General features: G+C 38.6%; 1 protein-coding gene across 1 annotated transcript in view; it reads right to left on the reverse strand.

Moving 5' to 3' along the window:
- The window catches only part of UNC13C (unc-13 homolog C (C. elegans)), a 158,091-nt gene extending 147,001 nt beyond the window's left edge, over positions 1–11,090 (reverse strand). The window contains exons 1-3 of the mRNA XM_015564757.1: positions 11,031–11,090; positions 6,369–6,490; positions 6,169–6,238 (exon numbers count right to left, since the gene is read on the reverse strand). Of these exons, the coding sequence (XP_015420243.1) occupies positions 6,169–6,238; positions 6,369–6,490; positions 11,031–11,090 (252 nt within the window). The remainder of the gene's footprint in view (positions 1–6,168; positions 6,239–6,368; positions 6,491–11,030) is intronic.
- Between the last annotated feature and the right edge of the window lie 15,404 nt (positions 11,091–26,494).

The following is a 26,494-nucleotide window of genomic DNA, read 5'->3' on the forward strand; positions in this document are numbered from 1 at the left end:
GCCAACAGTCTGGAACACAATGGTAAAATAGAGGCATCCAAAGAAGCTATTGTCATTAACTGACAAGTCACTTAGCAAGGGTATAAAAAAGCAACAGAAAACAAGCTTCACTTACACTGTATTTTTACCCAGAGTCCTAGCGATAGATGTACTGCAGGGAATTTCTGCAAGAATTAGAACTAGGAACTAATGTGGATGTCCATCATTTATACAACTTAGATTTATTGTTTATCTAATATGAACCAGGTACTATTCTATATACTGAGAGTACAGCACAGAAGAAAACGGTGTATCCATCACCTTGGAATTTTTATACAGTGAGGAGAGGCAAACAATTCAAACCGTTTAATATAATGTGAGGCAGTGGTAAGTGTTAAAGTGGAAAGTAGGAAAATTATGCAGAATAAGGAAGTAAATGAGCTCAGAGTGCCTTTTACAATAGGGCATTCGGGAAAGATCTTTAATGAGGTGACATGAAAGCAGAACTGATTGAGGATTTCAGGGAGAAAATACGCAAGTGAAGTGACTCTCAGGCAACACAGTGTGCCTACGTTCAAACAGATGCAAGGGGGCCAGAAAGGCGAAAGCAGGGTCAGGGAGGGAAACTGGTGAGAACCGACTTCAGAGAGAAGCCAAGGCCAGGTCACATGGGAACTTGTGGTCTATGAGACAGACCACTCCCTGTAAGGTTTATATATGACGCTGGAGGATTTTGTAAAACGTCACTTTGGTTGCTGTCTGGGAAAGAGATTATAAGGATGCAAAAGTGAAAGCAAGAATTGTTTATAGGAGACTACTGAGCAGAACAAGCAATGGATGGCAGGGGCAGTTTAGACTTGAGCCGTAAGAGTAATGATTGTGTTGGAAGTGAGGAGGCATGGGGTCTAATCTTGGCTCTGTGTCTTAACATTACATAACCGTGCTTCTCACCTCTTCCCTTCCTTGGTAGGCTCTCTAAGAACAGATATAACAACTTACTAAAATTTTTATTTCCCACACCACCTTGTCTGGTTAGAATCACGGATGGATAGAGGGAGGGATAGATAGATGGGCAAAAATGTAAACAGCTCTTTTGCCATGTTGATTCCCTTATTTTCCTCACTCTTATTGAAAACAGAATGGTTCATCAATCATACTGGTAGAGGACTTGTTCAACATTGGACTTGGTCTACAAGTTTGCTGGTTTATAACTTCACATGGGGAAAAGTCACGGCTGTGTCTTCAAAGATAGGTCTAATTTTCTGTATTAACATAAAAGGCCCTGTCTACGTCAATAAAAGTTTTATTAAGAATTGCCAATAAAATATAAACATAATTTTTCTTCCACATACACATAGCTCATATAAACTACTCTTAATCAGTTTCATGTATTTCTCAGAAGTATGTAGATTTTATGGCAAAATCATTGTAACTTTTTCTTAAAAGACTCAAATCTTTATGGATTTCACACCTTATAGTTTCCTGTATATTTTCTCATTACTTATTTAAATGTACCTGTAGTTTAGATTCCTTTTGTAAGATAAAATTGATTTCCATCAATTATTTACAGCATACAAAAATAAAACATAGGGCTTTTTCTTTGTGGTGGATATTAACAAAGCTATTTTTTCCTCAGCTTCCTGAGTTGGCATCATCTCTTTATTACTTACAGAGGAAATGGAAACAATTGATGAGTCATGAACAAAGGTGAAAAAGGCTTTACATAATTTATATTTTAGCAAGAAGTGGGTAAAACATCCTAAATATTTATTACTTTTAGTTTTATTATTGGTGATAATATTTATTTTTAACTTTACTGATAATTTCTTTAGAATTATCCTTAAACATATGAAAAATGCATATCTTCATTCATATTTAAAGAAATAAAAATGTATTGAGATGGAATTTCTCTATCAGATTAAAAAATAGAAATTATACCTTTTGTTTGTTAGGGAACAATTGGCAATATATGTCAAAATTTTAAATGCCAAAACTTTTGGTAATTTCACTTCTAAGAATTCTACTTTTAAATATATTTGTACATGCAAACAGAAAGTATGTTCCCAAAGGTATTTATCTTAGCAAAATACTAAAAATAATCTATGTATTTATTGATATGGAAATAAATGCTTTTTTTATGCATCCATTCTATTGAAAATAGAATTTTCTCCAAAGAATGAGGTAGATTCTAAATGTGTTTATATAGTATGAGCCCCAAGTTATACTGTTAAGGATAATAGCAAGGTACATTGGAGTACTAGTATAGACAATATATTACCCTTTGTGTGAAAAATGACAAATATATTTACATAAATACATGCATATGCTTGGAAAATTTTTGAAAATACACAAGAAACTTGAAATAGTGATCATATTTGGGGACAATGACTTAACAGGTATCCAAGAAAAACTTTATATACATAAATTTTTGTCCTAATTATACATCTATTACATTTTCAAAAATTAATACCTTTTTAAAAAAATACCAGAAATGTAAAGAACAAAATAGAAAATTTAGAAAAACAACCAAGTAATTTGAAGAACAGCTTAAAAATTTTCAAAATGTAGGGGTAATTCTTAGAAGATTAGACAATAAATGACTGACATAGAAATCAGAGAGACTTCTACGACTGGACAGCAGATCCAACATAAGAGAAAAAGTTAAACAAATGGAGCAGAACAATAAAAGGCACAATTAAATTATTTTGCGGTAGGGGGAGTGGGAGAGCAAAACAAGTATGAAGTTAAGGAATTCTCCACTAGTAAATATACTCACATCTACATACTAATGAATAGACACAAACATTTTGGCAAAATGTTTGAAGGAATAAAATAAGCAATTCTTAAAGGATCCTAAACAGGAAGAAAACACATATACAATTACAACAGGCTGGCCTGTGACTCTTGTATTCACTAGAAGCTGTGGGATAAAGAAACAACATATACAGAGTCATGAGAGGAAAATTATCTGAGCACTGAAGAATTGTATATTCAATCATATTTTTGACAGGAAGACAAAGTACACACAGCTGAACTAGCTGGCTCCAATAATAAATATACAAAGATATTGAGGTATTGGTTCATTATTTTGTAACATCATGGAGATAAAGATTAAAAGTCATACATTTCTATCATGAATCACTATTTTTCATTACAGGAATAAATTTGTTTTTGAGCATAAGGAGTTCTTATGTTAAAGCCTCTCTCTCCCCAGATTCAGAAATCTAATTAAATAGGAATTACACTTATTACAAAAGGATGAAACAGCCACCCATCTTTGCCAAGAAAAAGGATGAAAAAGGTGAAGGGATTAAACAAAGGAAAAAGCAAAACACAGACACAGACAACTGTATGGTGATTGCCAGAGGGTCTGGGAGTGGTGAACACACAATCTCTATATATAAAAGCCTAAGCGACTAGAATGACCAGAATGACCGGTTGCTATGACACACACTGACCACCCGGGGGGTAGATGCTCAACACAGGAGCTGCTCCCTGGTGACCAGTGCACTCCCACAGCCAACCTTCCATGGACAGCCAACCTCCCCCAGTTCCTCCCCATGGCTGGCCAGCACTGATTGGCCCCATTGAGGGGGCTGGTGATCAACCTCCCTAGGCCCCTCCCCCTGGCCAGCCTGGCCCCCGATTGGCCTCCTCACCCCACCCTGATTGGGGGTGGAGCTGGCAGGCCAATTTCCTGTGGCCCTCCCCCACTGCCAGCCTGGCCCCGATGGGCCCTGATTGCTGGCCAGTCTGAGGGACCCCACCTGTGCACGAATTCATGCACTGGGCCTCTAGTACAATATACAGACGATGTATTATAGAGTTGTACATCAGAAACCTATATACTTTTATTAACCACTGTCATCTCAATAAATTCAATTAAAAATAATATACAAATTTGTGTCTGGCCAGCCTGCCCCGATTGGGGCCAATTGGGCTGGGCTGGATGGGGGGAAGGGCCATTGGAGGTTGGCCGGCTGGCCCTGCCCCCTCATGGAACTCCTGGTCAAGCTCCCAGTGGAGGGGGAAATTTGCATATTAGCCTTTTATTATATAGAAAAACATTTTAAAAGGATGAAAAAAAAACAAACAGAAATATTGAATGGAAAAATCCTAAAGGTTATGTGGTTGTCCCTGGATAATTCCTTTCCTCTATTATATCTCTGAAAAGGAAATTATATCTCTAAAATTGAAAAGTAAAACAATAAAGCTTTTGGAAGAAAACATGGGAGATTATTCCTTTATGTACTTGTATATATTTTAATAAGAGTGATTTTTCATATTTATTTTGGGGTGTTCATTAAAAAATAATCATTAAAAAAATTCAAACAACAAAATACAAAGAAGAAATAAAGATTATCAGAAATTCCATGATTCACAGATATGATGTTAAACTATGACTGAATACCCTTCAAATAACACTCTCTGAATTTATCTATTTATAAATATGTGAGAATATAATATGTGTAAATATTTTATGTTCTATAGCCCACTCTGTTTAATCAACAATTTTTATGTCAATAAAATGAGAATTACCTCATCATTTTAAATTAGCTTTAGATCATCATTATTCCTAAGAAAATATTCTTGGGCATGCAGTTTTACATATGTTATTATTCCTTAGATCTGTCTGGCTTTAGGATCTAAGCTTTCTCTTTATATCATACAACTTCCTTAAACATGGTTTGGCACAAAGAAAAATGAATTTTAGAGAGATTGTATCTCTAAAATTGAAAACCAAAGCAATAAAGCTTTTGGAAGGAAACATGGGAGATTATTTTCATGATCTTGGGTATGCAATGATTACTTAAACAGGACAAAAACAGCATTAATTATAAAGGAAGTTATCAGTAAATTATCTTATATAATAAAGAGGTAATATGCAAATTAACCCTCATGCCCTCACAAGATGGCTGCCTATGACCAGGCCGGAAGAGGGGTTAGTGAGAGACAACCAAACAATTGAACAAGCAGGCTGTGTGGGGTGACCAGGCCAGCTGGGGGGTTAGTGAGGGATAACCAAATGACTGAACAGCAAGCTACCAGGGGCAACCAGGCCAGCAGGGTCCCATGAGGGGCAACCAGGCCAGCAGGGGGGCGCAGTTGGGGGCAATTAGGCCAGCAGGGGGGGCAGTGAGGGGTGACTAGGCTGGCAGGAGGGAGGCAGTTGGGGGAGATCAGGTCAGCAGAAATTGAGAGGGATGTCCGACTGCAGGTTTAGGCCCGATCTCCAACTGGTAGTTGGATATCCCTCAAGGGGTCCCGGATTGGAGAGGGTGCAGACTGGGCTGAGGGAACACCCTCCCGCACCAACCCCCCCACACAAATTTTGTGCACTGGGCCTCCAGTACTGTTATAATTAAAAACTTCTATTTATAGAAAGACACAAAGAGTAAAAAGCAAGCGATAGACTGGAAAAATATTTGCAATACAAATATTCAACAAAATGCTACAATGCATATTTATGATACATAAAGAATTTTAAAATATTAAGATGTCAGACAACTCAATAAAAAATGTGCAAAAGATAGAAAATGTAGTTCACAAAAGAAATCCAAATAGCCAACAAGTGTATTTTAATTAATTCATTACATACCTACTAAAATGGCTACAATGAAAAAGAGACAATACCAAGTTGGTGAAGATTTGGGGTAATTAGAAATTTTATACACTGTTGGTGGGAAAAGGAATTGGTGTAACTGCTTTGGAAAATTATTTTGCAATATGTACTATACTGAACATATGTAAGTCCACTCATTGAGAATATCTACGACAGATATATCTATGTATATTGACTGAAAGATGTGTATAAGAACATTCATAGAAGCACAATTTATAGTAGCCTAAAAGCAGAAACTATCCAAATAAACCTCAAAAGTAAAATGAATCAATGTGACATATTTGTGCATTGGCATACAATACAATAATGAGAATGAGCAAACTATAATTTGATGTAACAATATGCATCAAGTATTTTTGTGTAAAATAACAAAAATAATGTTGAGTGTGCAAAATAGAATACATACTATAATTTGATTTGTATTAAGTTTCAGAACAGGCAAAACTATTGCATGGTGTTAAAAGTCAAAGCAGTGAGTAACTTTATTAGAGGGATTTAGGTAATGACTGGAAAAAGAGCATGGTAGGGGCTTCTACAGTTCTGTTAACACCTTTCGTACCGCTCACGAGCTTGCTCGTGTTTCGCACGCCATCTGTTAAGAACTGCTCAGGAGATTTCTCGTTTTTCACGCGCCATCTGTTATGGACCTTAATGTCAACACACTGTCTTGTCCACATCAAATAAAGCAATCTCATTGGTGGAAACCGTGCAGGTCAATCTACGAAAAACTATATAATTGCACGAACCCATAAAGTATTGCAGTTACACTATATTTTGGTCATTCAAATAGTCTTCGTCTTCAAGTTCCTGGCGCTTGTAGAAATGCCCTTTCTCAGAAAAGGAAGGAAACCAACGAAACTGATATACTTCCTTTCGTGTTGTTGCATTCTAAGGAAAACGATGAAATGGACAAAAAAAGTAGTGCTGTTCCTTATAAACTGTGGACTTTTCAATGCATTCAGAGTGTACAACGTCCTCAATCCACAAGCAAAAATGAAGTATAAACAGTTTCTGCTATCGGTGGCGAGAGACTGGATAACGGATGACAATAATGAAGGCTCTCCAGAACCAGAGACAAATCTGTCCAGTGTAATTGTTTAATTGTTTTTGTAAGTAAAAATGTTATAATTATTGAAAAACAACACATAAAGTACATTATGATGATTTAAATACCATGCAGTTTGCCCAAAAACGTGCAGCCCCTGGCGTATGTCTTAGAGATTTCTATGCGGTATGAAATGTGTTAACAGATAAGTTCTGCATGTGAAAATTTAGCCAGCTGGACACCTATGATATGTATGCTTTATATATGCTATCCTATATAATAAAAGCCTAGCAACCATAATGACAGAACGACCAGAATGACTGCTCGACCAGTCACTATGAGGTGCACTGACCATCTTTGGGTCCTTTCCCCAGAAGGCAGGCTCCCATCGTTCAATGGTGAACAGGGACCCGGGGGTGGGCGGTGGGGGATGCGGGAGGCACCAGGCCAAGGCCCCTGCCCCACTGGTCCCCCACACACAGAGGGCAACCCTCGGCGGGGGTGGTGCCAGGGAGCAGGCAGAACAGCTAATCTCTTGGTCTCTCCCCTCAGCCTGCGGGCTCCCATCGGCCAATGGCAAACTGGGAACCTGGATCGGTGGCAGCAGGGGGCGGGGCTGGCTGCCAGCAGCTGAGGAAGATGGCCCTGATCACAGGCCAGGCCTAGGGACCCTACCCGCACATGAATTATGTGTGCCAGGCCTCTAGTTGTTCAATAAAATGTTGACTGAGTAAATTTTAACCTTGTCTCTTAAGCAATGGTCAGTGACTGACAGTCCTTCATGTACTTGAAGATTTATGACCATAAAATTACATGATGTTAACTACCCTATGTCTAGACAAGAACTTATCAAACAGACTGTGTGAAAGACCTAACAAGCTCCTTGGCATATTTCCCCTATTTAGAACTTACTGTCAATAGAATTCCCACCTCTATTGAAAATACTAGTGAAAATACTAGTAAAATATCGTGCATCTTTTAATTACATTTTATACACTACTTTTATATAATCAAACTTCTACTCATATTCATTTATCTAACTTTTTCTTTGTGTTAGCTAATAAATTTTACTCTTTAGGCAAAAGTTCAGACAAATAAACACTACCTTTAAATAATCAATCTTCCACTCATATTCATTTATCTGACTTTTTCTTTGTGTTAGCTAATAAATTTTACTCTTTAAGTGAAAGTTCAGATAAGCAGAATCAATATACCCAGAGAACTAATTCAGGGCAGACTTTTATTCTTTTCTCTTGCCCTTTCTATTTATTCACACTATGTTGTAATATAACTCAATTCAACAGTGTTATTGTTTATTATGTGCAAACCACCATTCTATGTACTATAGGGATGCAAAAGAAGCCCAGGGCATGGTTCCCACGTTTAAATAAAAGTATATAGAAAGACTAATCTGTTTTATGGGTTAAATGGTTACATTGGAGAAAAGACTGCAAAAAGCAAGGAAGCCAGAAGACATGGACTTCAGTCTACGCCAGGGGTGGACAACCCCTGGCACGCGTGCCAAACATGGCACACCAGTAACTTTTGCTGGCACGCGAATCCCTCTCTTATAATCTTCCATTTACAACTTTTTTCTTAATATCAACTTTTTTATTTTTCAGATAAATTCAGTGTAGGTTCATCTTAGATAAATAATTTTACATAACAAGTTATCTTAAAGACCATAGACATGGATTGGTGAGAGAGGGGAAGAGCAATTTCTATGCCTCTGCCTTAACTCGCCCTGCCTAACGGAATTTTCTGTTGGACTATCAGTGTACATGTATACATTAAAAAATAAATGTATTTTTCATCATCATATACTGTGTTTTTGTCACTCGAATGAATTTTATTATTTCTTCAAGGTTCTTCACATACATACACCTTAAGAGATATCAAGTAGGCGCAACATGTTCTCAAAAAATTAGGGTTGGCACGCAGAAGAATTTTGAGTCAGAGATTTTGCTGGTTTTGGCATGCACTCACAAAAAGGTTCCCCACCCCTGGTCTAGGCTGTATCACTTACTGGCCTAGTCACCATTAACAAGCCATTTTGTCCCTAGAAGGCTCAGTTTCTTCTTATATAAAACTAGTGGCCCAGTGCATGAAATTCGTGCATGTATGAAGTTTATGAGGGTGTAGGCCAGGCAGGGGGAGTCCCTCGGCCCAGCCTACACCCTCTCCAATCTGGCACCCCCTGGGGGATGTCCGACTGCCAGTTTAGACCCGATCCCATCAGGCCTAAACAGGCAGTTGGGCTTCCCTCTCACAATCTGGGACTGCAGACTCCTAACTGCTCACCTGCCTGCCTGCCTTATTGCCCCTAACCACTCTGCCTGCCTGCCTGATCGCCCCTAACCCCTCTGCCTGCCTGATCACCCCTAACTGTCGTTGCCTGCCTGCTGGATCACCCCTAACTGCTCCCCTGCTGGCCTGTTCACCCCTAACTGCCTCTGCCTGATCACCCTAACTGCCTCTGCCTGCCTGATCACCCCTAACTGCTCTCCCCTGTCAGACTGATTGCCCCTAACTGCTCTCCCTGCTGGCCTGATAGCCCCTAACTGCTCTCTCCTGCTGGCTTGATCACCCCTAACTACCTCTGCCTTGGCCCCTGCCACTGTGGCTTGGTCCAGACGGACATCCGGAAGAAGTCTGGTCTATCTGGTCTAATTAACATATTACCCTTTTATTAGTATAGGTGGAACTGTAACTCCACCATCCTATCAGGTTTTTTTTAGTGTTTTTTGGGGGTGGGGAGGGGCGTGGAAATCCAGTGATGTAACATTATATGTCAACATTGAAATATACTTAGTAAATGGCAGTAATAGTGATTGTGGTTATAACAGGAACCACCAGGTGAGGAGTCTATTATAATAACACTAGAGGTCCAATGCATGAAATTTGTGCACAGGTAGGATCCCTAGTCCTGACCAGCGATCAGGGCCAATCTGTGGGTGATCAGCAGGGCAATTAGGGGGGCCCTTGTTGGCACCCACCTTGGCTGGCCTGGCACCACCCATTTGCCGGCCCTGGCTCCCACTGCTGCTGCCAATCGCCTCCCTCTGTGGAGTAACTGGTGGATTGATCAGGGGGGCCCCCATTGGCACCCGCCTTAGCTGGCCTGGAGCCTGCAGGCTGGGGTAGCACCTGCACTGAGCATCTGCCCCCTGGTGGTCGGTGCACATTATAGCAACCAGTTATCCCACTGGTCGTTCTGCTATTTGGTCCATTTGCATAGTAAGGTTTTATTATATAGGACTAGTGGCCTGGTGCATATTCTGCTATTTGGTCCATTTGCATAGTAGGGTTTTATTATATAGGACTAGTGGCCTGGTGCATGAAATTCATGGGGGGGGGGCGGTTATCTCTCAGCTAGATCTGCACCCTCTCCAATCTGGGAACCCTCATTGGGTGTCCACTGCCGGTTTAGGTCCGATCCAGGATCGGACCTAAACCGGCAGTCAGACATCCCTCTCACAATCCAGGACCACTGGCTCTTAACCACTCGCCTGCCTGCCAGCCTGATCACCCCTGAACTGCTCCTCTGCCGGCCTGATTGATGCCTAACTGTTCCTCTGCCAGCCTGATTGCCCCCAACTGCCCTCCACTGCTGGCTTGATCACCCCCAAGGCTTTTATTAGTATAGATATGACCCTTCACAAAAACTTCACTAACTCTGCTTTATAATAAGGGCTTGACAGTTGAATCATTGGGGCCAGACACCAAGATTTCCTTTCTTTGAATAGTGGAGGGAATAATTATCTTGTCTTTAAGTTGCCCTGAACATCAAATGAGACAATGACTTAGAAAAGTATAAAAGCATCATATAAAGACGACTGTATTTCCATGTACTGAAGAGACAATAACTGGTAAAATGAAAAACACTATTTTTATTCTCCCCCTTCCTTCCTGTACAGCCTTTATTTAAACTTTAAAATTTAGAAAAATTCCACTCCTATTTTCATTCAATATTATTTTGTATTAGTTTCAGGTTTTATATTAGTTACAGAATAGTGGTTAGACAACCATATACTTTACAAAGTGTTCCCCGATATTTCCAGTACCCACCTGGCATCATACCGTCATTACAGCACTATTGAATATATTCCCTATTTAAGTGACAATAGGTTTACAGGTTCCTTCCAGTCTTTCTTTTGTGTTGCTTGTCCTTCCTTTTCTTTCTCACTTTTTCCCTCATTTTCTTTATATAGTATCTCAATTGGTCCTCAAAGCTCAGGAAGGCACTGGTACACGCTTAACCCATTTTACAGACCAGGAAACTGAGGCCAATTCCAGTTCCGCAGGCACTCAGCGCGCAGGGAGCCCTCACAACCGTGCTCTCCGCCCTTCCTAAGGGGCAGCCGCGGGGAAAACAGAACAAACCTTCCTATGAGGCTTCTGAGCCTCCTCCTTAAGCACCTCTTCATCGCAGATGCTCCACATTCTTTCCTCGCCCCTTCTTCACACCCTCATTCTTTACTGCTCCCCTTCTCCGGAGCAGGTGGTAGGCTTCGCACTCACCACGCAGGTGTACGCTGCCAGTGGGCAGGGCAGGCGTGGGGTGGCTTTTGGGCCAAGGTGGGAGCAGGAGTTGCCGCCTCTGGAGTGCGAAGGTCCCCTGGGCAAGGCCCGCTTAGCACTGGGAGCTTCTCTGAATTGCGTCAGTCAGTTGGGTACCCTGCAGTGCGGCACCCCTCCACTGAGGTGGTGCTGCCCCTCAAGCCCTCCTCAGGGCTAAAGGAAGTGCACCCCTCTGCCCGGGCGCCCTTCTATGCCCCTTGTTCCCCACAGGACTTACCTGAGTCTTGGGGCCACTGCAGAACCTCTGCAGGTGAAGTAGATCCCCGCCCACTGGCTCCCTGCCCTGGCCCAAGCTCCCTCCGGTGGAACCCAGCTCGCCAGGTTTTGGCCTTTGATCTGTGGCATTGGTGACAGCACACTCCTAGCAAGCCCGGTACCCTGAGGGGCAGTTCTTTGCCCAGAATGTTAGAGGGTGCAGTTACATTTGCAGATGTCGCCCAGAGCGGCCTGGGGAAGGCAGCGCCTGTGTGGGGAGTCCTCATAGAGGGCCGGTGCTGCGCTGCTCTGCGCCCCTTGGGCTGCCCGCCTCCTGGCCGGCTGCTTCGTGCTCGCCTGGGAGCCGCCCTCAGGCAGCCCCGCAGCGTCCACCCTCAACTGGGTCACCTCCTTTCTTCCACATTGGACCTCCATCCATCCCTCTCCCCTGCAGTGCCTGCGCTCCAGGCCCGAAAGAAAAGGACCGAGGCCAAGAAGGACAAAGCCCAAAGGAAGTGAGTGTTGAACCCCCACATCCCATTCTCTGGATTTCCTCCCGCACCTCCTCTCTCTGTCACATCTTGAATGGGCACCTTGCGGCCCAGCCACATGGGCTACGGGCGGCCTGAGAGAGTCAGTCTCCATGAAACTGTGGATCTGTGGCCAGAGGCCCGGTCTGGGTCGCAGAAACCCCATGCCTGCTGGAAAGGGCTGTTGGAGGGGGGCTGGATCCCCTTGGTCATTAGCTCCCCAACTCCAGAGGAGGCACCACAGGCTCAGGTCCCGGCCACAGGCCCTGCTCCCCCTCCACCCCGAGTAGTTGTGAAGTTACAGAGTCCCAGCCTAATTTGCATACTCCTCTCTTATTATATAGGATGGTTAAAAGGGTCAAAGGCAAGGACTGGATAACAAGTAGCAGAAAACATTGCTTAGTCTATTCTTCATCTCCAATATACAGAAATAATGAATTTTGTAATATTTTACTGTGATGTAATATACAAATTACAGACAAGTTGTAAGAATAGTACAACAAATACTCAGACTTCACTCAGACTCAACAATGGCTAAGGTTTGCCAATTGTGTGTTATAAATCAAATGTAACATAAATAAAATTTCAGATATACACACTGACATAGACATATAATCATACATAGACATGCACACATATATAATTCTTTTTAAGAACTATGTTAAGGAAATATCCATCAATTTCTACTTTCTTGAATGTTTCTTCAGCAATGTGTATTGAATTTTGTCATATGTTTTTTTACACATCTACGGAGATTATCACATGCTTTTTCTTCTTATATCTACTAATATGTTACATGGTATTACTGAATTTCCTAATATTAAACTAAACTAGCCATTTGTCTTAGTCTATTTGGCCTGCCATAACAAAATACCAGAGACTGGTGGCTTGTAAACAACGACATTTATTTCAGTCTGGGAGCTAAAATGTCCAAGATCCAGACGCCAACGTGGTCATGTTGGCCATGGTGAGGGCCCTTTCTTTTTTTGCAGACTGCTGAGTTCTTGTATCCTCACAGAGTGGAAGCGGCAAGAGGGTTTTCTAGGGTCTTTTTCATATGGGCAATAATCCCATTCATGTGGCTCTTCCCTTCTGACCTAATCACCTTCCAAAAGCACCATTTCCCAACATCACATTGGTCATTAGGTTTCAACATGTGAAATTTGAGGGGGAAAAATATTCAAACCGTAGTACTTTTCAACCTTGAAGCAAATTCCATGTGAGCGTGATGAATTATTTTTCTAATATGGGTTTGGAGTCTGTCTGCTAATATTTAATTTAATGCCTTTGCTTCAATATGTCAAATTTGACAACTAAAGGGATGAAAAGTTTAAACAGATAAATTTCCACAAAAGAAATAAAGTTGACATTTGTATTTTCTAGGAAATTATCAATTTCATTTAGTTTTTAAAATTTATTTGCATATACTTTTGCATAGTTGTCTCATAATTTTTTAAAAAAATTCTTTGTTTCAGTGATTATTTTTCACTTGACATTTCTTATTTAATATAGTTTTGCTTTCTCCTTTTGTTGATTAAATTAGTTGATAGCTTTTAATTTATATTATCTTCTTCCTTTGCATGCTTTTGGTTTGCTTTTTTCTAGATATTTAATTTGATGATACAATTTATTTATTTTCACTTATATATTTTTCTTGATATAAATATTTAAACCTATATACTTCCTTCTGGTCAGTACTTAATATATAACCTATAAATAAGGTAGACATTATTATTATTTTTTACAAAATTTTATTAATTTCTATTTTAGTGGATTTTAATCAGAGTATTTTTTCACATTTTAACCTCGTGGAATTTACTAATGCTTTCTTTGTGATCTAATGAGTGATACATGTATGTTCTATATTTTTCTTTGTCAGAACATATAACATTTATGTACTGTTTTTCCTCTTGTTGCTATCTTTATTATCTTTCTTTTAGTCTTAGCTTTACAATAACATTGATGTAGTGCACACCATAAATTCTTTAGCTGGAGTTTCCTCACACGTCTCTTAATGGATAAAGCTCTTTTACTGGTAGATTCCTCACGAAGGGCTCCTGGATATAAAATCCTCGGTTCACACTTTCTTGAGTGTCTTTAAAATACTGCTTTATTGAGGGTGCCTTGATGTATTTCTTGAGACATCTCAGCAACATCATTTTTTTTCCTTTGTTCTTTGTGACTAGAGACCCTTAACATATGTTCTTTATCTTTTAAAATCTGGTAATTTTACTAGGATGTGTTTCATAGTTAACAATTTTAGGTTGATTTTTTTACTATCAAGTGATCCTTGTCAATGTATACCCTGAAGACTTTTTCTTTGCTTTTTATAAAGTTTTTTCCTTTATTACAGTTTTAAATATAAGTTTTATTTGTTTCGTTTTCCTTCTTCAGTGACTCCAATAACACATTTTAGGTTTTCTCTCACTCCCTTCCATTTCAACAACTGCCTCTGACGCTCTGTACATCTTCAGAAGTCCCAATTATGTATACAGGGTGGGTCAAAAGTAAGTTTACAGTTGTTCATATGGAAAATAATACAATAATTCTATATAATAAAAGCCTAATATGCTAAGTGTCTGGTCTTCTGGTCATCTGTTCAACCAATCAAAGTGTAATGTACTAATGATGTGCTAAGGCCGTTCAACTGCTCACTGTGACGAGCACTGACCACCAGCGGGTAGATGCTCTGACTGGTAGGTTAGCTTGCTGCTAGGGTATGGCTGATCAGGACAAGCAAGATGGGCCGGACATTCCCTGGAGCTCTCCCATGTCCCTCCTGTGTCCTTCCCCAGCCCCAATTGTGCCATTGGTGGGGTCCCTTAGCTTGGCCTGTGCCCTCTCACAATCTGGGAACCCTTGGGTGATATCAGAGAGCTGGTTTTGGCCCAATCCCACAGGCCAGGCTGAGGGACCCCACTGGTGCACGAATTCATGCACCGGGCCTCTAATTAATAAATAATAATATAAGATAAATGGTATTTCACCTACTCACAACTGTAAACCTAGTTTTGCCCCACTGTATTAGAAGTTTTATCACTTGCTAGTACTATTTCATACTGACCTCTTACTCAGCAAGGGAGTCATGCTAATGAAGTCCTCCTATTTCCTTATTAACTCTTACCCTAAACAAGCTATTATGCTGAGATGCCTATTTTTATTATGTCAATCTTTGTGTTTATGTTACTGTCAAAAACTTTGAAGGACAAAATAATTGGCTAAACAAACTATGAATATATTATATAATTAATTATCTTCTGATGTATTCTTGGTGACTGAATATATACAGGTTAATTTTAAGATGAGTGGTGTCAGGAAATAGTTCAATTCATTTGAAAGCTGGCAATTTACTCTATTCTCTTCACTGAATCATTAGTTGTCTCCTTTTGGTTCATTTATGGTGTCTTTCAAGCTGAAGTACCAACAGACATTTTCCAAAAGCAGATAACAAGAGCAACAATACCTGTTGAAAATGCATGATAATGCTGGCACCAGATATGTACTATCAATTTAATATTCAAAAATGATATTGTTTTATATAGAAAATCAGATGCCATTATAATTGGAGGTGAGCAATAAATGAATATTTTAGTGAAGCATACTATTATAGAAGTTCTAAGATTTAGAAAAAATCAATGTATGAATTCCTCTGAAATTATTTTTCCCTTAAGAGCATTTCATTTGTGAATCCTAAATACCTTCTTGGCAGTCAAGGTAAAAGTAAAAAAGTTCCATTTCTCTTAGCCATACATTAATTTACTCTCATTTTCTAGTGAAAAAAAAAAAATCCTGAAGCAGTACTATCTATAATATGTAAATGGTTGCTATTGAGAACTTAAGCTAATCAAATGAAATTTTAATTAAAAGGCTTTCAGACTTAAAATACATCCTTATTCTGGAGCTAACTACAGCCACTATGGGATTTAAAAAAAACATATTTAACTCATACAATAAGTTTGTATCCTTTAGAAAGAAAGATTTATCCAAATAAACAAATACATCAATCTGATGCCTTATCTACAATTAGTTAATAAATAAATTCATTGCAATGTTTATTTTCAAAAGTGGAAACATTTATTGATACTTTACTAAAATATCAATATAAAAATAATAGGAAAATACTTGTAAGATAGTTGATAGTTCAGAGGAAGTTTTTCTATTCTAGGAGGATTTCTTTCAAATGAAAGGTGAACACACCTACAGAAAAAATGGGCAAAGGTACTGAACGGAAAAGGAAATACCATATGGGAAAAGATGATCAACTGCATTCATTCTTAGAAAGGAAAATTCAATCCTGAAATATTGTTTTTCACACAGAAGGCTGATAAAAATTAAGCATATTATAACACCTGCTGTTGGGAAGATATGAGGAAGCAGGCACTTTCAAATACCCTCAATGGGACTCTTCAGTGAAACAAACTTATTGGAAATTACTGTTGATATTAGATTCCATAGCACACTCCTTCTTTCTCCTCACCATCACTCCTGTCATCATGTTGTGTGTGTGTGATCTTAATAACTACATAGAGGGCCAATTTAGTGTCCTGGTTCTTAGCCTTGAACCTCTCATTTTGGCTTGTCCTCCATCCCATCACAGTAAAGACTCTAGATCAGTGGTTCTCAACCTTGGCTGCACATTAGAATCACCTGGGAATCTTTTTAAAGTCCTGATTGCTGGGCCTCATCCTCCCAGAAATCAGGCCCAGAAATCAGGATTTTAAAAAGATTCCCAGGTGATTCTAATGTGCAGCCAAGGTTGAGGTCCACTGGTCTAGATCATGTCTTTACCAATGAGGGCAGTTCCTTCAAAAATCTCAGTTTCAAGAACTCTACTCTTTGAAAAGCATTCAACTCTTTGAGTATTACCTTATCTCACTCCCTCTTATATCCACTGAGACTCAAGATTTCTCTCTGAATGAAGTCCTTCATGGCTTTATTTACCCTTATTTAACTAAGAGTCTGTGCCCCATGATTGTAACCTGGCTTTGACATACACCCTCAACTACTTAGCCTCGCTTTGTCTGTGTCATACTCACCTGCAAAAGGCCAGATCTGGGTAAATCCAATTCCTTATCTATTCTGTGCCTGTATCCCAGTGCCTCAGCATGACAGGGAAAAATACAAGCATGATGACTGTTATATAAAGTGATGGTCACAGAGCTCAAAAAAGCTTCAGTACTGACAGCGATCTCTACGTTTAGCTAAGTACTTTGTCTCCTATGCCGAGTTATTATTTCATACTCATGTTCTTTTTCTATAAATATTCAAGAACCCCTCTCCTCTTTTCACTCTCAGTTGATCACTTAGATTCCACATCTCTAACTACCACATTTGATAACCTGCCTTCTTCTATGAAAATATGCTTTGGTTCCTCTCCTGCTACTAGGGCTGAAATATTCAGACTACTTTCTAAAGCCACGTGTGTAATGAATGATACTGAACTTCTCCCACCCAAAGGCGTGGCTGTTACAATGGTATACTGTCTCTTCTGACTCATTAGTTTTCTTCTGCCCAACTGAATTATTCCCACCACCGTAAAAACATATGAGATTTTTCTATTACTAAATGAATTTTTAATCCTAAAATCTTACCCTAGATCATGCAATCATGTTAAAAATTAAAAGCTATATTTTATAAAGAAAGCCATAGAGATTAGAACAGTGTTTAGAACTCATTCATTTACTATAGGAGTTTTTTTTGTTTATGTTTTTAAGACCTCTTCTTAAATACAACATTTCATATTATTAGCCTACTCAATAATATTTATTGAATTGAAGAGCAATATTTAAAAGGCAGGGGCATGGGTGAAAAAATATAAGAAGAAATAAAATTAGTCAACAAACAAAAAAATTCAACTTTTTAGCTATGAAAGTCAAAATGTAAACAAACAATGAAGTACTACTTTATAACTATTATAACAGCCAACTTAAAATCATTTCAGTATTCTATTCTGTCAAAGGTATGCTGAAACAAGAACACTGATCCAGCTCTGGTGACATGCACAGTTGAAAATTTTGGTGCATTAACAGCAATACATTTGAAGAAATATACAATGTTAATCATCTTTGACTCAATAACCCTTGATAATTTGCCCCAGGGATACAAACAAAATGAAGAAAAAGCATACTATAAGAACATTTTCATTGTAGCATTATTTATGTGTTAAAGAATGCTAACAGTCTGATTATCCAAAAATAGAGGATTAGTTAAAAATCTGAGGTTTATAGATTTGGTGGGACATTGTGCAACCATTAAAATGATTCAATCTCTGTATCCATATGCCAAAATCTGGAAAAAAAGGGCGTGAAAAAAATGCAAAAGTACATTTATGCTGTTATTATAATTATATAAAATTTGTATGCATATGTAGCAGTAGAAAATGGAGTGGTATGATCATGGCTAATTTTTTGTTGTTGTTATTCCTCACCCGAGGATATTTATCTTTCCACTGATTTTTTTAGAGAGAGTGGAAGGAATGGGGAAAGATAGAGAGAGAGAGAGAGACATCGATTGGTAGCCTCCTGCATATGCCCCGACCAGGGTTGGGGATTGAACCTAGGTATATGCCCTTGACCAGAATGGAACCCGGGACCTCTCAGTTCTATCCACTGAGCCAAACCAGCTAGGGTGATCATGGCTAATTTAAATTTTAATTTCTGTTATAATAATTAAATAAAAATAAGGTAAGTAAATTAAAAATGATCAACAAAGGAACTAGTTTTCATCTACCCTGAAACAGAGAAATTCTGTTTCTATTTTATTTTTTAAAAGTTATCTTTATTGTTCAAAGAAAAACAGATGTACCCTTTTTTCCCCCCATTAACCCCTTCCAACCCACCTCCCACCCCCTGCCCCAGGCCTCCACCACACTATTGTCTGTGTCTATGGGTTATGCATATATGCATTTAAATTCTTTGGTTAATCTCTTCCCAACCACCTATCCTTTCCTTCCCCCTGAGATTGATCAGATATTTCTGTCTCTAGATCTTTTTGTTCATCAGTTTATTTTGTTCTTTAGATTCCAATTATCAGTGAAATCATGTGATACTTGTCTTTCTCTGACTGGTATTTTATGTATTTCAATTCAAACTTTTGATTACACAGGGTAATGAAAAGTGACAAAGGCACTTGGTTGTGACTGCTGTTTCAAGAGTAGTAATATACATACATGCAAAAAAGCATTTTCATGAAGAGTTAGGTATCTATTAAATGCAAAATACAGGCTTAATATTGTTATTAATGGGATCCCACCAAAGTGTTTTATATTGAGAACAACTGTTGGTAGGGGAGGTGGGGAGAGATGATTTGAGTTTGGAGAGATTTCATGTAGTACGAGAGAGGCAATTTGAGAAGCCTGGCACCTAGGAAGGAATCACTGGGGAAATTATGTTGTCCTGAACTAGTGCAGTTTTGAGTGGCTGTGAGAAGAAGAGAAAAGAAGATACTTAAAAGTGAGAATTGATAGAGCTTTGACTTTGCAAGTGAAGAGTAAGGGAGAGGGGAGAAGTTAGTTTGATCCAAGGATGTGGCTGGGGTTACTGGGCTCAGAGTGATTCTGTCAAGTACAGTAAAAAATGTAGGAAGACCCTAACCGGTTTGGCTCAGTGGATAGAGCGTTGGCCTGTGGACTGAAGGGTCCCAGGTTCGATTCCGGTCAAGGGCATGTACCTTGGTTGCGGGCACATCCCCAGTGGGGGGTGTGCAGGAGGCAGCTGATCGATGTTTCTAACTCTCTATTCCTCTATCTTCCTCTCTGTAGAAAATCAATAAAATACATTTAAAAAAATGTAGGAAGAATAAAGGGGACATATGTAATACTTTCAAAAGTAATAACTTTTTTAAAGTACAAATTAGCAAGTACAGAATAGTATGGGAATGTAAAGTACAGCATAGGAAACATAGTCAATAATATAATAACTATGTACGGTGTTAGATGGTATGAGATTTATCAGGATGATCACTTTGTAAGTTATATAAATGTCCAATCACTGGGTTATGCACCTGAAACTATACTGTACCTCAACTCTAATTGAAAAAAATATTATTTAAAAAATGTAGGAAGAAAACAAGATAAATTCTTGATGTGCTTTTGGGATTCTAGAGATAGTTCCCCACCATCAACCCTCAAGAGAGGCTAATTGCAACGCAAAGATATATAGATCAAAGCAGCTCAAAAGACTGAGATATGATACCTAGATATGAAATCAGAGATCATGTGCTTTTATGGAGAGGGTAGAAACAGTAAAGTATACTCTATTTACCATTTTAGAGTTGAGAAGACAAATCTGATTATATGAACCCAGGAACTTAGAAAGAGGGCTCCTCATGATGACCAGAGTAGAGGAGTCCATCACACTTACATCTACAATTAAAACAAAGAACTTGTATGCATATATGCATAACCCATGGAAACAGACAATAGATAGGGTGGTGGAGGCCTGGGGCAGGGGGCAGAGGCAAGCTATAAGGGGTCAATGGGAGAAAAAAGGGAAAGAATGTCATACTTTCAACAATAAAGATTTGAAAAATAAAATAAAACTGTGCATGCTTACAATTGATGAGTGCAATGCCTCGGAAACAAGAGAACTGTATGTTTAAAATACAAGTCTTTTGTAACATTCCATTTTATACTAGGAGAAAAGCAAAGAGATGGACATCTATGTATCATTGATCCCCTTCTATCCCTTAATAGAAGAATCAGGGCCATTAGGAAACATACTTTGGGGAATTAATGGAGTTTATAAGGATTTAGTCACTAACTTTATATAGTTTAGAATTTATTGTGGGATCACAGCTGCTGGTTGGGTGGCTGAAAGCTGATCTGAGTTGGGCCAGTAATGTGGCCTTTTTGGGGAGGGGGGTGTCTATAGTCTTTAAGAGTAAATTTTATTACATGTTTTATTAAGGGACTAAACTGGTGATTGCTTACAATTTGCTTTACCCTATTTCCACTTATGGACCTAATCACCCTGCTAACTAGAGAAATGTAAGGGTTAGACAGTCAAAGAATATAAGAGATCTAAGGGCATAAGTGTAGTTACTTTCACATGTACGCACCATGTAGCTGGGCCTCGAGCTGCTTTGAACTATCTTAGTCAAAAACAGCTTTTAACTTCATGGGTTTCAAAAGTTGATTTTAGCTTGGTTGGAGTGGCTCAGTGGTTGAGCATCAACCTATGAACCAGGAGGTCACAGTTAGATTCCTGGTAAGAGAACATGTCTGGGTTGTGGGCTCAATCCCTAGTGGGGGGTTGTCCAATAGGCAGCCAATCAATGATTCTCTCTCATCATTGATGTTTCTATATCTCTCTCTCCCTCTTCCTTCCTCTCTGAAATCAATAACAATATATATATTTTAAAGTATATTTTAATCATTATCTTATGAAATGTACAATACGATCTATACTGCACAGATTCTGGAGAAGGAGTTTCATATGCCACACTGTGTTCTGACCACCTGTGTGACCCTCAGAAGTCATTTAATGCTCCTTGTCACCGGTGTCCTTGTTTGCAATAAAACAGAGTTGGGCTAACTTGCTTCCCTCTGATGTGTCTTAAATTCAAACTGACAATATTCTCCTCATAAAAGCTTCCCTATCACTAACTTCACCCATGGCCTGACTCCTGGGAAAATGGCCCAACTCTGATGAAATGGAACATATGGGAACCCAGAAAATAAACAAACTATCCAGATCCAGGGAAGGGAAGAGAAGGGCTATAATGTGAACAATCAAATCAATCATAAATAGACTCAGATTTTATGATAAAAACACCAAATGTTTCAAGAATTACAAGTTTTATAAAATTTGGAGCATCTGTTGAGTGGGTTTCTTTGTAGCTTATGTAATAGATGCAACAACAATATTCAGATGCTGTTGAATATGTATGTCAAGCTGGAAATTAGTTCATGACTAAAATATCATGAACATAACCAAATAGCTAAAGATGGGCATGAATTTCCCCTTTTGGAATTTTCTGGGGACTTGCCAACACAAAAATATAGTTGAGGCTATGTGGTAACCAGTGAGAGCAATTATCTAGGGGAAGCTAATTTTGCCTTTGGGAAAAAAGCAAGTTTGCCACCAGACCTGCCAAATTAGTGGATGAATATGCACAGAAACCAAATACTCTCATTGCAGGCAGCCAACAGATACATGTAAATTCTAAATTTCACAAGCTATTGACTTATAGCAGCAGTTCTCAACCTGTGGGTCGCGACCCCTTTGGGGGCCGAACGACCCTTTCACAGGGGTCGTCTAAGACCATCAGAAAACACATATATAATTACATATTGTTTTTGTGATTAATCACTATGCTTTAATTATGTTCAATTTGTAACAATGAAAATACATCCTGCATATCAGGTATTTACATTATGATTCATAACAGTAGCAAAATTACAGTTATGAAGTAGCAACGAAAATAATTTTATGGTTGGGAGTCACCACACAATGAGCAACTGTATTAAAGGGTCGCGGCATTAGGAAGGTTGAGAACCACTGACTTATAGTGTCTGTGTCTATATTTATATCTATAATTAGTAATTTAAAGGAAAAGATCTTGCCGTATATTTATTGGTTTTAAAGTTTTTCATTGAAACGAATTTTCCCATTCCTTTTCAATTGATTAACTCCTGCTTATTTTTGATATCTCAGCTCAAAAATCACTTCCTTGGGGAATATTTTTCTGAATCGCCTGAAAAAATCAAATGCCCCTCTCAAGTGTTCTTAAAATACAATATACTCATCTTTTATAGCAGGTATCATAGTTACTTTTACCTAAATATGCATGAATATTTGATCCATACCTATCTCCTTGACAGGATTCTGAGCTCCACAAGGGTAGCGATTCCCTCTTTTTGGTCCCAAGTACCTACCACAATGCCTGACACAGAATAAACATTCTATATAATAAACGGCTAATATGCAAATTTACCAAAAGGCAGAATGACCAGTCACTATGATGCACACTGATCACCAGGGGGCATATGCTCAACACAGGAGCTGCCCTCTGGTGCTCAGTCCACTCCCACAGGGGGAGCGCCACTCACCATAAGCTGGGCTCATGGCTGGTGAGCACAGTGATGGTGGAAGGAGCCTCTCCCACCTTTACTGCAAGCAGGCAGTAAGGATTGAGGGGTTCTGGACTGCAAGAGCTCTGGACTGCCAGAGGGATGTCAGACTGCCAGCTTAGGGGATCGGGCCTAAGCTGGCAGGTGGACATCCCCCAAGGGGTCCTGGACTGTGAGAGGGTGCAGGCCGGGTTGAGGGACACCTCTACCCCTAGTGCATGAATCTCATGCACTGGGCCTCTAGTTTAAATATAATTAGCTTATTGGATGGTCAAATAAATGAGTAATTTTTTGTGTAAATGTAAGGAATGCAAAGCAATATAAATTAGAGATCAACTCATAACTTAAGAACATTTTTGAAGACTTTTAAAAATGATTTTACAGAATGACTATTTGATACTTTCTAGTCTTATAGATATAGAGACCATATGGTCTAAATTTTCTGAGGTTGCTTCAATTTCAAATATGTTGTTCTACTTCATATGGAAGCATTCTCTTACTTGTTAGACCATGTGTCCTGTTATTGTGGTTTGAAGAAATAGTCAACAACATCACTATAGGATATTCTGAATTCTTGATTGCTACTTTAATAAAAAATGGTAATTTGCATAATATAAAACCAACTGTCTTCAAAAATACTACTTCAGTTGCAATCAACTCATATTACATAGATTGTAGCATGTACTTTTTACAAAATGTGTATTTTTTATTTATTTCAGAGAAGGGAGAGAGATAGAAACATCAATGATGAGAGAGAATCACTGATCAGCTGCCTCCTGCACGACCCCCATTAGGGGGGTTGGGGGGAAGGATGGAGCCTGCAAACAGGGCATGTGCCTTTGGCTGGAATCAAACCTGCGACCCTTTAGTCTGCAGGCCAACGCTCTATCCACTGAGCAAAACTGGCTAGGGCTAGCATGTATTTTAAGTAGATGTTTTATAGAATGTGAATCTTATAAAAATGGTGAAACAACAAAAATTAATTTTATCAGCTTTAGAGTTTAAAATAAATAAAACCAGATGGATGTATATTTTAAAGTAGTGGCATGCAATGACAAGATGAGATATTGCATTAGACATTTTTCAATATTATAGACAGAGAAGATAAATTCTGAGAATTACCCTGTAAAGACAAAGCATTGAATTCCAGGTAGGAAAAAAGTCTTGTGATTCAGAGAAGTAAAATTGGCAATGGTGGTCCATGGTGACACAGCCTTCAAGCAAATCAGAGACTTAAAAATTATAATTATTCCAAGAAATCTGCTCATGTTATAATGCTTTACACATTATTTTTCTTAAGTACATAATTTAACAAAAGCAAATATTCACCGAAATAAACCTCCAAATCTGGTACTTCATTTGCAATAATTCTGAATGCTTCTCCCTGAATAGTGAGTTAACAAATTACTTTCTTTGCAAGGATAGTGGAAAGCAAAAAAAAAAAAAAATGCTAATGTTACTACTCGGGGTATTGCTATTTCCTGTGCAGGTTTTCTCTAAAGAGAATTTGCCACATGGTTCATGATATCTGAAATTTCCCATGGGAGGAATTGAATCACTAAGTAGGCAAAATCTGTCCCAACCCACATTTCCAAGTGTTCCCTTGGTTACATTAGCTATTGGACATAGTTGCCAAATTCCAGAACCTCTCAGTAGAATAAATGAATGAAAGACCTTCATTACCCAGCAGGCTCATTTCATTTTGTTTCTTAAATTTCTAGAGATAGTATTTAGTGTAGTTTATTAATCTCCTGGACTTGCTCTTCCATGTAGTGAAAAGAAAATGTGATTTAAGTTCCCATGCAAACAGTATTTATTCAGTTAGTGCAAACTTAAGCAAGATGACTCTTTTAAAAGCACTGACAGAGGAAATATGGTTTGACAAGTCACTTAACCTTTGTATATTCTAATCTCTATTAATTGTGGGGAAGTACGGGAGTTGTTTGGAAAGTCTGTAAGGAGGAATCTCCGAAAGGTCAGGAGCTGCTCCTGCCTTGACTTTTCCAAATAAGTCTGAGCCCTGGGTGCTTTACTGGAATCTTTATGTTTAGTCTTTAGACATCCTTGATTAACGGACACTGCAGACACATACGTCTTCTCAAGGATGCTTACCCTGCTGATAGTTAATTTTAGTTCAAGCTGTTGTTACAATAAAAGCCTAAGGAGACAGGTGAATGGGGCTATTTAGTTTCTCAAGCCAAGCAGTCCCTTAGCCCTCTCTTTCACAGAAATGTGTGTCAGAGTAATCATTCATCTGTCGCTCAGGGTCTTCTGGTCAGTCCCAGCAATTAATAATATTTAGTATTGATTTACTTCGTAGTATATTGGAAAGCTTGATAGGCTAATGAGTATGAGCAAGTAGCACATTATAAAAAATGTCTAAACATCCATGAAAGGCAGACTTTAATAAGAAGGAAGCATGCAAAGACTGTTAATAATATAATTTTAATATTTCTCTACATTTTATCACAAGTGATCTAAAAAATTTTGTAACTGATTCCTTCTTGGTTTGGTTATCAACTCCTAACCAAAATGTTGAAGAAATTATCATAATTTGAACAATAACAAATATGCCACTGTTATGGGGTTGATATGAGTCTGAGGTTTCACCACAAACCCCTCACAGGCAGTTTCTTTTAGTAGGGTAAAGCATATGTGCATGTTGTCTATCATGCTCATAGAGCTCTGGTCTAAAGCATAAAGGGACTTTATGTAGTGCCTTTCACCTTCTCCTCAGGTCACATTTCTATATGTCATTCATAAGCTATATGATTGGCATTCCTCCCAAAGGAACCAACAGGAGGCCATTCTTTCAATGCTTTCCTTAGAAGGTTTCAAACGAAACAAAACAAAACAAAACAAAACAACAAAACAAAAACCATGGCAAAAGTATGTTTTCCTGGACTTCTCATTAGAAAATAGTTTTTTGAAATCTGATTTCATACCAATTGCATCTCCTTCCCAGAATTCCTTTGTTGCCAAAACATTTTCACTGGTTGAGTATCAGCAATCTCCAAACACAAACATTCTTAACCAAAATATTACCAAAAAAAGGTGATAGGTATTTGTATCTTTGGTTCCATCTATATATCTGCATGCATTGCTGCACTTGTGACTGATTTGATTCGATATAATGAAATTGAATTTACAAGTTCCACAATTAAAGTCAAGTAGTTTAGATAATGTTCATGTACTTCATTAATTCATTTTGTCTTCTTTAATGTCTACCAGGGCAGTGTAGCAATTAGCATCTAAGGCCATAATATATTAATATTTTAATTTCCTGTTTAAATTGAGTTTCTCAAAACAGATTTTAGCACTTCCTTTTTTAAAAATTAAATCTTATTGGTGAAAGTATTACATATGTCCCTCTTTTTCCCCCATTGACTCCTTCTAGCCTGCCCCATCCCCTGCCCCATACCTTCACTGTGTCCATGGGTTATGCATATATGCATACAAGTTCTTTGGTT

Source organism: Myotis davidii, unplaced genomic scaffold (genome assembly GCF_000327345.1).
Source record: "Myotis davidii unplaced genomic scaffold, ASM32734v1 scaffold1421, whole genome shotgun sequence".
Lineage (NCBI taxonomy): Eukaryota > Metazoa > Chordata > Mammalia > Chiroptera > Vespertilionidae > Myotis > Myotis davidii.